Genomic DNA, 12,903 nt, shown 5'->3' with positions numbered 1-12,903 from the left:
AAAACAAAACAACACTTCATATGTATAGGTCAACATACTTTAAAAACTATACTGGGACCTGCAAGTGTTACATTTTATTCAACATACACCTGGTACCGTTTTCTGGAAATAAGTCTGGCTCTATGTGGGCTAAATGACCGTTTCTGCACCTGTAGGAAACGTGAACGAGCAGAAGGAGGAGGAAGAAGAGGAGGAGCTGGAGGAAGAATAGCACAACAATACTGGTAACAGCCCTTTGCAAGCTATAAGGGGGAATGGGGGTGGGATGGCTGCAAGCCTTAGAGACTCCAAGAAAGAATAAAAGGGGGGATTAGGGGGGGAAAAAACAGGAGAGAGAAAGTGATGTTGGTGGCAAAAACAACAACAACAAGACCACCAAAGGAAAAATTATGGAATAATTAATTAATGGAATAGGTCATTGATGAATGACAACTAGGAATCAAGCCTCAACACCACTACCTCCTCCTCCTCCTCCACTGCCACCACCACCACCATCCACATCAACCTCCTTACAGCCCAACACAATTACAGAATGCAATATACAATTATTTTGTCCACAACTATTAGACTTTCTACAGCATTAAATGGTCAACCTCTAATATTTCAGGAAGAAAAAAAAAAAGTGGGGGGAGAAAAAAAAAGACCAGTAAATTGTTTTAATATACAAGGAAAGACCCACACACGCCCACACGCATGCACACAGTCATTCATGTATGTATATGTATGTAAATAATACACTTTTTTTTTGTTGTTTCTTTTTGCACACAAGTCACTTTAAAAAATTCCTGATCTATCACATCTGACACAATGAGCCTTAAGATTTTGTTTAATGAATACGGTGGAAGGAGTAGTAAGTGTCTTTACAACAACATTCAAACTGTACACCTGTATTTGCCTACACAGCCAGCATATAACAACTCTTCATTCAAAATAGTTTATTTCTGCCTGCTTTATCCTCATTATCGATCATCCAGTTTCCACCTGGCGACGACACCAAGGTAGAAATAATGAAATTAGACATTCAATTAGAACTTTTTTTTTGGTATTTTTTTTCTTTTTAAATTGGAGTTTTCTATTTCCTTTCCTTCAGATTATTACTGTTTCCACCGTACCCCCTAAATTATTTTAAAATTTTCTTTATTTTTTGTCTTCTTTTAACAGCAACCACTAGCAAGCCTCATTCACGTGTTGAAAGAATCAACGCAACAATCAATCCATAGAGTCCCAATACTTCAGCAAAAATGAGGATAAGAATCATTCCGACAAACAACCTGGGTTGTTGAGCTGTTCCTCGCACGCCAGCGTCTCCAACTATGCCAATAGCAAACCCAGCAGCTAATCCACTCAAACCGACACTTAGACCAGCACCTAAATGAACAAAAGCCCTGAAAAATGAACAAAGAAACATGTTAAATTTACGCTTATACCAGCGAGTCTTATAAATCTGTCAGGTTACAAGAAATGAAAAGGAAAAGAAAAAGAACTGCCACTGTCTGAGAGAACATGTTCAAAAAAATGTCCCCAAAATTGTGAAAGTAAAAAGCTTCATTCAGTTTTAGTATAAAGCTTTGATAACATTACCATAAGCAAAATGGGAACATCTATCACCTGACATGTTTGAGAGCTGACTATATTAAAATGGCAGTATGAGTGTGTGTGTGTGTGTGTGTGTGTGTGCATGCACAAATGTGTATATGAGTGAGTGTACATGCACAAATGTGTATATGAGTGAGTGTACATGCACAAATGTGTATATGAGTGAGTGTACATGCACAAATGTGTATATGAGTGAGTGTACATGCACAAATGTGTATACGAGTGAGTGTACATGCACAAATGTGTATATGAGTGAGTGTACATGCACAAATGTGTATATGAGCGAGTGTACATGCACAAATGTGTATATGAGTACGTGCGTGTGCATGAGTGCAAATGTGTGGATGAGTGTGCGTGCAAATGTGCATGAGTGTAAATATGTGTATGCATGTGCAAATGTGTATGCAAGCATGCATATATATGAATGTGTATATGCACATGCATGCATGTGCACATGCAAGCATGCGTTCAAATGTGCATGTGCATGCAAATATGTGTGTGAGTGTTTGTGCAAAAACAGAATATATTTTGTCAGTGGATGAAAAGACTAACGCCACCAGTTTCATCTCATCATCAAGTAGGCTGGTCAGCCAGAGTATTTTGCATAAGAAGGCTTAAACAAAGAAACTATTTAAATGTTCTATGCTAATTTATTCTGAAAAACGGGGCAAGTGTTGAATTGGCTTTTGTTTATCAAGAATGGAAACAGCTTAGATTCACATGACTTAGTGAAACAAAAAATTATCTGTTACAGCATGTGGGGAATTCAGATTCATAGAAGAAAATTAACATTCTTATAAACCAGGAGCAACATATGTAACAAGTCTCTAAGAATATAAAACCAGCAACTACAACTTTGACCCACTAAGAATTGAACTCTCTCACTGCTCTAAAGTCCATATTTGTAACGTAATCTTTTTCTCAAGAGCAAGGATAAAATACCAGATGCTCTTGTAATGGTCTTTTTTTTTAAAGCTAAAACTGTTCTGCTTGGTTGTCTTAACTAGCAAATAGGTACAAGCAAATGGCAGTGCAGCCTTCCTACAATTCAGTATATTTTCTTTCTGAAAATTAGATAACTGCATTAGCCGTTTTATTACCATATTTGTTGACATACAATGCTCTTGTTTCAGTTTCTAAAAATATCAAAAGGTTTAATAAAGTAACTTCAAATTTAATTTTGATGGAATGTTTTAATTTAAGTCACCTTAAAACAGGAAGCTTGTATCAAAGCTTCAAGGGTTTAATGGGTTGTTATCAAACGGGTTGTCTGATGAGCAATTGTGGGCCATTCATGGCTGACCTTAAAGATAAACCTCACCATTTGGTATTTACACCGTCTTTGAATAAGTGACAACAGATTGGTGCTAAAGTCATGAACCCAAATTCTGCAAGCGCTAAACATTTTTTTGATAATGGTTTAATGAAAAGCAGCAGCAGCACATTACAAGATGTGCCTGTTTCAGAGAGGCCCTTTCGGCTGGTGACTCTTAGGCAGGAAATCTAATCTTAATGTTTGCAACAATGTTATCCTCAAGAATTACTTAGCTTACCTTAATCAGCCTTGATGGCTGAAATCGTTAATCTTTTTGATGCCAACCAACCCAAGACTGCCTATGTTTCTGATACAAATTTCCTGTTTAGTTTTATAATTATAGTTTATTTACTAAATTCTTCATTACTTTCAAGATTAAGTTAAATGCAAGCTGTGTATTTTAACATAAATATGGTAACAAAAGGATTTTAAAAACCAGAAAAATTGATTTTCTCTGTATATTTGCCTCAGTTACAATGCAAACCATTACAGAGGAATGATAATATTCTTTGATTAGTAATTTTTCCCTTGCTAGAAATTTAGAAAACTGAAGATAAAATCTAAGGGTAGTTGTGGGTATATGTCTTTGCAATAACTTTCAATACAACAAACTATAAAGAAAAAAAACACTTACTTGAACAGCTTGTAGCCTTGTTTGATATTATTAGCAATAAGGACAGCCACAACCAAACCATAAATGGCGAGGATACCAGCCATGACAACTGGAATGATGGATTTCATAATCAACTCTGGACGCATGACAGACATGGCTGCGATACCTGTGCCGGACTTGGCTGTGCCATAGGCAGCACCAAGTGCTGTAGGAGGAAAGTAAAGAAACAGAAATTGTTAAAATAACAAGTCAAGATTACCTGCCAACACAAAATAAAGCTTGTTGTAAGCCGATAAAACATCCTTAAACCACAAAATAATAGTAAGTTGTTACATATTTACTAAATGAGATAACGAAAACGACTTCATTTAAATTTGAAATTTGATGTGACACCAGATCCAACTGTTGCAGAAATTCCAATCAATTCATCTTGAAGATTATGGATGAGAATTTCAAAATCAATCCCAAAAGAAACGAAAAAGAAATAAAACTGAAATACATTAATTAGCAGAAGACTGAATTAGGTTGCAGAAAATTTTATCTTTCAATAAGAAAGCTAATGGCTTTGTTAAGGAATTGATTCACAGCAGGGAAATTTTAAAAAAACAAGGTTGAAAATGGTAATAAGAAGAGACCTGGCACTTAAGGTGCAGTGTTAGCATGAGGTATTTGAAATGATTGAAAAACCATAATAGTAGGGATGTTGTAAATATTAATTTATTTTTTTAATGTGACCCTTTCAAATTTGACGATTTTGAGGGCCAATGTTGAGAATTTTTTTTTTTTTTTAAACAATGTTCCAGCAATCATTTAAGCAAAGAACCCTTCAACCCTGCTTACCAAGAAATTGAACTCAGCGATCAGAATAACTGATTATCAGCAACAAATAAGACAATTTATTAATATTTTGTCTAACATAATTCTGGTATCAAAAAAATTTTTAGACAACGTATACAAAAAAAAAAGAAAAAGCTTAAAATACTGTATTCGTGTAAAAGCTGAGCCCCCAATTTAGAGTCAAATCTTGATACGAATTGCACTTGCTCCCCATATCTAAACTCGGTATCAGCTCTGTCCTAAGCCACACACCCTGCTTTCTTTTCTTCAGAAAAAAAAACCAAGTATAAAATAATGCGACTCAAGTAATTATACCGATTTTTTAAAATTATGATTGCGTTCCAGTAAAGGGGTAGCACAATTCGGTTTTTATGAAAACCGCCAAGATTCGATCGACCAAACTCTAGCATCAAATTAAAAATATCATCTATCACATCAAATACAATATATAAACAGTCTTCATGTAATCACTATTCCTAAAAAAAATTTTTAAATGCATAAGAAACCCGCGAAACAGTTACATAAAAGTTTCGTCATGTTAAAAAGTTTACAATCACGTGATTGTAAGCAATTTAATGGGTACGTGTGGATTCACTATCACATGCTAAGACATAATAAACTATGAGAATTCCCATAAAAAATACTGAAAACTTCAGCTCAGCTTAATCACCAACTAAATTTATTTCACAAGAATGAGCCGAAACGTAGATCTAAACACCAAGTTAACCCTATAATCAAATGACGTTCCGACCGTGACCATCAACTTTTATTCAGACAACTATACAAACTCCATCTATTCTGTCCTATATGTGCTTTCCTTTAAGAAAGTGCAGTGCGAATTGGCTGCTATTTCTAGCAAATGACTCGATCACACAAGCACAACCGTCTCCAAATTGTCTGAGCTGTAGTGGCGTGGGGAGGGGGGAATATAAAGAAAAATAACCATTTAAATTTTTAATTGTCAATCACGATTCTTTATTAATTACAAAATAAAATAAAAAATAGGTAATGAAAAGGGAAACGGGAGAGATACTTGCACCCAAATAACTAGCTTTTACAATTTCCAAATTTACGACTTATTAAAAGCGACAGAAGCTGGCAGAATCGTTGGCGTATCGGATAAAAGAGTTTAGCGGTATTTTTTCCAGTTCTCTACGTTCCGAGTTCAAATCGTGCCATGGTCGACTTTGCCTTTTATCTTTTTAAAATCGACAAAATAAAGTGCCAGTAAAAGCTTCAGGGGTCAATGTAACTGACTCGCCCCCCCCCCCCATTCCTTACTCCACTCAAAAATGTTGTCCTTGTGCCAAAATTTGAAAGTTATTACGTTCCAACAATTTCGCAATATTATGTGTGTGTGTAATTTATCCCGGAACTCGATCAATGCTAATGTAAATATATAACAGTAAAATTTAATACACACAATTTGCTGTTGTAATTTTACAGATTCTAGTAAATTATTTATGAAAAAAAAAATTGAAACCAAACCCATATTTGATTTAGATAAATATTTTGCAAGTTAACCTGCTGAAACTACTTTAAACAAGATGTGAAAAACAGCAGGTTTCAAAGTTGAACAAATTATAATAATGGGAACGGCAATAGCCTAACGACAACGAATATAAACAGTGAAACATTGTGAACACAATTTTAATTTCCATAAATTACAGGTAGAATTATTAGTTAAACGAGAGAGGGAAATCAATAGCAGACCCCATAGGGCCAACGCTGTTATTAATAGAAAGAAAATCGTATCACGTATATCGGGGGTCCAAAACCGCAGGACCGCACAGAAAGAATACATTTAAAATTTTTATTTCCGTGTTATTTATTGACTAAAGCAATGATGTATTATATACGCAATATGTATTCATCATATATGTAATAACTAAATTTATATCATTTATTCACTGTGTTTTGTTATACGCGTGATTCGCCCTGTCCTTGATATACAAAAGGTTGGGGACCGCTGACAAGAGATTGTGAGAGGACCCTCAACGGAACGACAGGTTCTAAGAATCATTCCTGTCTGTGACACGTCTGCATAATGTATTTCACCATTAATACCCTAACTTCCAAGCAAAAATAGGGATTAATTAGACACCCCACCTCTACTGTTACGTAATATATGCAGAACTTTCCTCGGCCAAAAAACTGAATTTTTCTTTTCTTTTAAGTTTGATATATTTATACACTCTGCCATTTCAACATTTATGCTAGGGGATAAATGTATTCTTTGTGAAGAATCGCTGCTCTAAAGACTGATAAGAACAGTAGTTGTTACATCTAGGAACCCTTTATACGATTTCCTCAATCTGCTGATCCCCTGACCCCACCCACTCACTATCGCAATATCAAGACAAACAAAAACAAATACAGTCTTTTGAAAAATGAAGACAATATTTTCTTTTTTATTGAAAGAATTAAATTTTATTAAACGACCATATCTTCATGAACTTCAGAATTTTTCACAGACGCGACGGGTTAGAAAAACAGGTCAAACCCCGAGAAAAGTCTATGAGACACCATTAAAAGAATAAAATCCTAGTCGATCACAAGAAATCTTTATGTGAAATGACCAATAACATATGTTAACATATCAGTTTAAATTGTAACATCTCCACCCACCCCCTACACATGTGATCGTGACCGACTAGACAATCGGAAGTTGTTATACATCGCTGGTCACAATGCGCTTTACACACGCTTAGCTTTCTAATGATGCCACCGCGTATGTAAGTCAAATTGTAATAAAAACAATTTAACATTAAACTGAAGAAATATCAACACCTTTATTTTAAGACTACATAGCTTATCAAAAACTTTTACAAGATGGGTGACAGTGAGTTCGAAGTTTCAGCCTGCTAACCTTCATTTTACACAAACCATACACACATTATATATGAATATTAAAAAGAAAGGATTTTTACTAATTCAGTTTTATAGATTAAGAAATGTGGTACATGTCTAAGATGTCTAGAATATGCTACAGCCAAAAGATTCTTTCAAAATCAGACATTGATATTAATTCAATCTGAACGCTTCGGAAAACCTCCATCGAAACCCGAAGGGAGTTTTAGATGCGTTAGTAACCCCAAAGAGTTACAGGCACGTCTTCTAGAACCAAAGAAACATCGAAAAAGAATTGTGTTACTTATTCTGGAAAGAAAAAACGATGAAGGAAGAAAGTATTTAAAATAAATCTATCAGTGAAGAAGAGAGGAAACTGGCCTCCTGAAATTTAGGTCGATCATAAACAGAACCTCTAAATATCGATTAGTTAATGAGAAATGATGAGATCAGGGAAAGGAGAAGAAACGGGAGTTGCGACATATCTAACCCTCTCTCTCTATCCAGTTAACAACCATTACTCGGTCCAATGTGAAGCAACCGGGAGCTAAATTTAGAATCACACTGGAAAAAAGAAAACACAAACAACCAGATGCCAGGCGAAACCACACTAAACTGCACAGCCATACTTGAATATATGTAAAAATAAAATATTAGGCTTTTTTAATAAGGAGACGTTAATGTACATGGAACAGCAGCCATAAAAAGAGGGAGTTGTACGAGAGATCAGCTTGGCCTGCTAGAAATAACAGCTAAATCTACCTGAAGTGACATATTTCAAAGGTATATATATTGGATAATGTAGTCATAGATACGACTGAAAAAGCTGCCACAGATGAAATCAGGGGGCTGACATGGAATCGGTCAACAGGTACATTTTTTAACAAATTGACCACCATAGCATGCATGGGTAGCACATTTTCGAGAAGCGGGCCGCATGTGACATGGTTTCATCATCAGGCGAGCCGCACGACTACTAAAAAAAAAAAATCCAAGGTATCTTTTTGGTTGACATTCAGAATGTTCAGTGGACCACAGTTTGCTCATGACTGATCTATAGTCAAATCTTACGGATTTAAACATTTTTAAAATTACACCCCAATAAAAAAAATCCATCTTTAAAATAACCATAAACACCCGAAAATTAAATAAGTCAGAAATAGATTACGTCACATCTGTTATAAGGATATAAACAACAAAAAAACAATCTCATCTGCCAGAGTATTTGATAGCTACCCCCAAAATCTCATGACTAGTACAATAACATCATATGATCTCATTGGTCATATGAATAATGAGGTTCAGTTGTAGATAAAATAAATCAAGGATTGGCAAAAGAAACGGATGTTTGCACTAAAATTTTATCCGAAACGAAAAGGTGTGGTGACGAATGTCCCATGACATTCCATCCCCCCATTGGAAAAGTACTACTTTCCAAAGGTTCCCCTTACTAAAAGCACAAGACCTATTAAAAACCTAGACAAGTAAATTAAGGTTGTTGAGGGTAGAGATTTATGAAGTGCTTCCTCTATCTCCCTGATTACGTAAAACCTCTCACAAGACTTGTATACAGAGGACAATACCCTCCACTCCATCGCCCTAGATACAACGATAACAATCTATGTTGTCATTGTGTGTGTACTTTAGTTTGGTACTTCACCGTTCAACCGTTGCTATTTCACCCCCGAAATGTTAGTACTTTGACCACGTTTATCTCTACGAATTGACCTTGTGTTTCAAGAAGGACGGCTGCCGAAAAAATCGAACACGAAAGACCAAGATACTTCATAGTAGTGCACCTGCCCTCATTAACCGAGATGTGCCCAAAATTTCAGCGATAAATACAAACCACTGAACCTCGACCTGCTAGAAAGAGCTTGTGAAATCGACAATACATCCATCTAATAAGACAGACACACTGAATAATGTAGTTTTAGACATTAGATCTCGGAGAGAGAGAAAAAAAAAAAAGTGGCATTGTCGTGGCTGGAACGCCTTTGATAAATCTGCTAGAAGAGGGGTTAAACTATCATTTCGAAATGAGATTAAGATTAGTAGTGGTAGGCCAACGAAAGTAGACCGTCCGAAACTTAGATATTTCCTCTCTCGGCAAACCTTCTTCTCAAACAACACTTAGGATTAGATTGTTAATAGTTACAATGTACAAAATAAATAGATTTTATTTAAAGTAAATAAAAAGGCTGCCATAAACGAAGATATGAATTTAGGTGTGCCACCATTGAAATAAATATATATATATAGAGAGAGAGGGGAGTGAAGATAGATCGACATTTTACGTATGCCAGAAATCCAGTGTTCCTCTTCCGAGTTGAGAGCATGTCGACTGGCCTTCACCTTTGCTTTCAATTTCATTTATATCTACAAATAATTCTTTCTAGCCAGACACAAATGCCCGAATCGGTTTCTTTCTTTTCCCGTGTGGTGGTAGTGGGTGTCAGTCGATTACCATCGATCCTCAGTTCTCGACTGGTATTTCATTTCATCGACTTCGAAAAAAGAAGAGAGACGTTTTAGCCTCGGTGGGAATTGAACTCTAAACGGAAAGCGCCGCATCTAAATCCCGCAAGGTCCGTACGATGTCCTAACAATGCTTATCCGGCACCTTTCAGACATCGATTAACAAATATATCCCTTAGATACTATTGTAGAAAAATATATAGTAAGTCCGTAGTCGGGCAAGAATATTCTGGTCGACTCGTTTTCAGAACATCCCATTGCTTTACCCGACTGTAAAATATCCTTCGGAAGTGAATGGACGTGACAGGTCTCCGTTCCGGCGGTGTCGGCTAAAATATTAAGAATCTTAAGATGCCTGGTGCGAGAAAGAAACCAATCTCAATACATCAACACGTAACAGCAACCCTCCTCAGTGATTGTCACAGTAGCACACAGCTGAGCACAATGAGAGAGTGAGAGAGAGAGAGAGAGAGAGAGAGAGAGAACTTGTAGCTAGCTACTGGGCGAAGCAGCCACCAGATTAAAAATCACCCACCTACCCTCATATATCTCACTTCAGTTTATAGTATTTACAGTAGTCCAACTAAAATATTTTTAAACGAAGGGCGAACGAAAGGGAGTCAATGGACAGGAAGAAAGCTATGGAACAGAAAACATTCGTCGTTCCAAAGAGAATCGACGAAAGAGAGAGAGAGAGAGAAAGAGTGTGTCTTCACGTGACTTATTAGTATGCCGAATCCCATATATACCCCAACACCTCACTGGATACTAAGAGATTATCGCCGACCTCAACATACATTCATATAGAGAAGAAATCTAAGATCCCAATATTTATTTTTTAACGTCTATTAAGGAATCTACGAGCTTATAAAATATTCTATTCCGTTACTGAAGTATTATTAATATGCGAGATTCTGAGACGTTTCTTGTCTATGAGAACTAGAAACATATAGATACTAGGCAAGCCAGAAATCAGGCAGGGGCACTATCTGAAATATAACACCTTTAAAGGAGTTATACTGGAGAGAAAACCGCGAATGATCTGTGTGTGTGTGTGTGTGTGTGTGTGTGTGTCCCTGCACACACTCACACACACACATACAGGGCCGAGTGCAAAACAATGGATTAAAACAATGATGGGGGTGGTGTGTGTAGTGAACAAAAAAAAATGGTACGAAACCGATTCTGTCCGAGAGAGTAATGAGGAGATAAAGTGTGGAATGGAAATTAAACAGAGACGAGCATTTATAAAATCATGACGTACTTCCAATTAGAGAGATAATAAAAATTAAGGGATCCGTGTAAGGTTAAATATCCCTGCCTTGTTTTAATCAAGAAATATATATATTTACACACATACAAACTTTCAGGACAACTATAATTTAAAACCAAAAAAAAAAAAATTACTTAAGGATAACGATACTGAAAATTATAACAGGTGTGTGAAACGCGAAGAAAAAGATGTTCTAATTAAATATACGATCGACACAGAGAGGACTGCCAATGAGTGGGCGTGTGGTTTAGGCTTTGAGAGAGAGAGAGATATGTAAAAGATAGTTGAATAATATGAGATTCTTCAAACTCACAAGACAGGGGAACCGTTTCTTTGTCTTCAACCCGTTCCCTCTGTGTCTCATTTCTTGAAAAAAAACCCAAAAAACCTACTACCCCATATATATATATATATATTTAAAATGCTTTCCAGCCCGTCAACATATATATTTCAATACAATAACTCTGCTCTCTTCAACTTATGGCGTGACTCGACACTTAGTCTACCATAATTACACATTATCAGAATTTAAATTAAAACGAAAAATAAGACTCGCCAATTAAACGGCGTATCTCATCACTCCAACACGAAAAATAATTACTTAACAGTCCTGCTATACATACGCACGTGTGTGTAGAATATAAAATAACCATATTTCACTTATTAAAACCCAACTGCATAATATATGCAGATATTACAAGCTAAAAATATACCTCGTCTTGTACATGTGTAGACACTTTGGAAATGAAGCGCCTCGCTACCACTACACATACCTTATTACATAATATCGCCATACAATACGCTTGAGTGTATAAGCTCTCTATCTTCATATAAAACGAATATATTATTTACACCAGAGTATACGTAAGGGGGTGTTTCTCAATTTTATTAGTTTAGTTGAAGTGTTCCCATCACTCCTGTAAACACTTTTCCGAAAGGTATTGGACTAACCAGTATGGAAAACATAAGAGTGTATATGTTTAAAACGTGGTTGTTAGTGTGTGTATATTATATATATATATATATATATATATATATATATTCCTCAACTTGCCTTTCAGATTATACACACACAAAGTATGTCAAACAGAACCGAAATTAAATAATACCTTAATTACAGTTGAAACTTAAAATAGGACAACGTTAAACCGAAAAGATTACTGGTTAAGACAACTGGTTAAGCACTGAGGTGTGACCGAAATCAGGAAAGGGTAACGGTTTTTGACAAGGCCCACTGCCCCTCCTCGGGTAGATGAACAAAAAAATAAGGTCACATTGGGGCACAAAAACCAAAGATAAAAATTAACCCTACACATGTCACAACTTTGTAGGTCGAAAGATCTGTGTGTGCGAGTGGTTGTATAAGAATATGTCTCAAAAGGAGGAAGGGTTGAAGCGGCTTGGATTGAACAATAAAATGGATTCGGTGCCTTGTACTAGTAATTTTGGATTTAAAATCTTGCAGGTATTCCGATGAAATGAATACCAGTAAGACACTGGGAATTGGTATGACAGTAACTACTGCCCCTCCCTCAAGAAACAAAAATAATTGGGCCTCGCGCCTACGCATATGTACACACACACACACATATATATAAATATATATACAGCTATCCTCGCTTTTATGGTCTTAAAATTTAAATTGACCTTTCGACTATTTTTTACTCATATATTCATACACACATGGACGAGAGAAAATTCTTTCTACTCATACAGACATACTTCAGATCATATATATATACACATGTGTGTGTAAGGTACCCTAAGAGTAAAAACGCAGTCAAAAGACCAATTTGAATTTAGGACCGTAAAAGCGAGTGTATATATATATATATATATATATATATAATGCACAAAGTGGAATGAAAGAAAACAGATTATCAAGAGATATGTGATAATTGGAACACCTATTAATTTTCTGAACGTTAGATATAATTAAAA

General features: G+C 35.8%; 1 protein-coding gene across 1 annotated transcript in view; it reads right to left on the bottom strand.

Moving 5' to 3' along the window:
• Window positions 1–12,903, bottom strand: part of LOC106869266 (V-type proton ATPase 16 kDa proteolipid subunit c) — a 14,665-nt gene continuing 1,762 nt past the window's right edge. Inside the window, exons 2-3 of the mRNA XM_014914934.2 lie at window positions 3,546–3,729; window positions 1–1,385 (exon numbers count right to left, since the gene is read on the bottom strand). Coding sequence (XP_014770420.1) covers window positions 1,178–1,385; window positions 3,546–3,729 — 392 coding nt within the window. The 3' untranslated portion in view covers window positions 1–1,177. The remainder of the gene's footprint in view (window positions 1,386–3,545; window positions 3,730–12,903) is intronic.

Source organism: Octopus bimaculoides, chromosome 13 (genome assembly GCF_001194135.2).
Source record: "Octopus bimaculoides isolate UCB-OBI-ISO-001 chromosome 13, ASM119413v2, whole genome shotgun sequence".
NCBI classification, from domain to species: Eukaryota; Metazoa; Mollusca; class Cephalopoda; order Octopoda; family Octopodidae; genus Octopus; species Octopus bimaculoides.
This window is presented reverse-complemented; position numbering and strand designations above follow the sequence as displayed.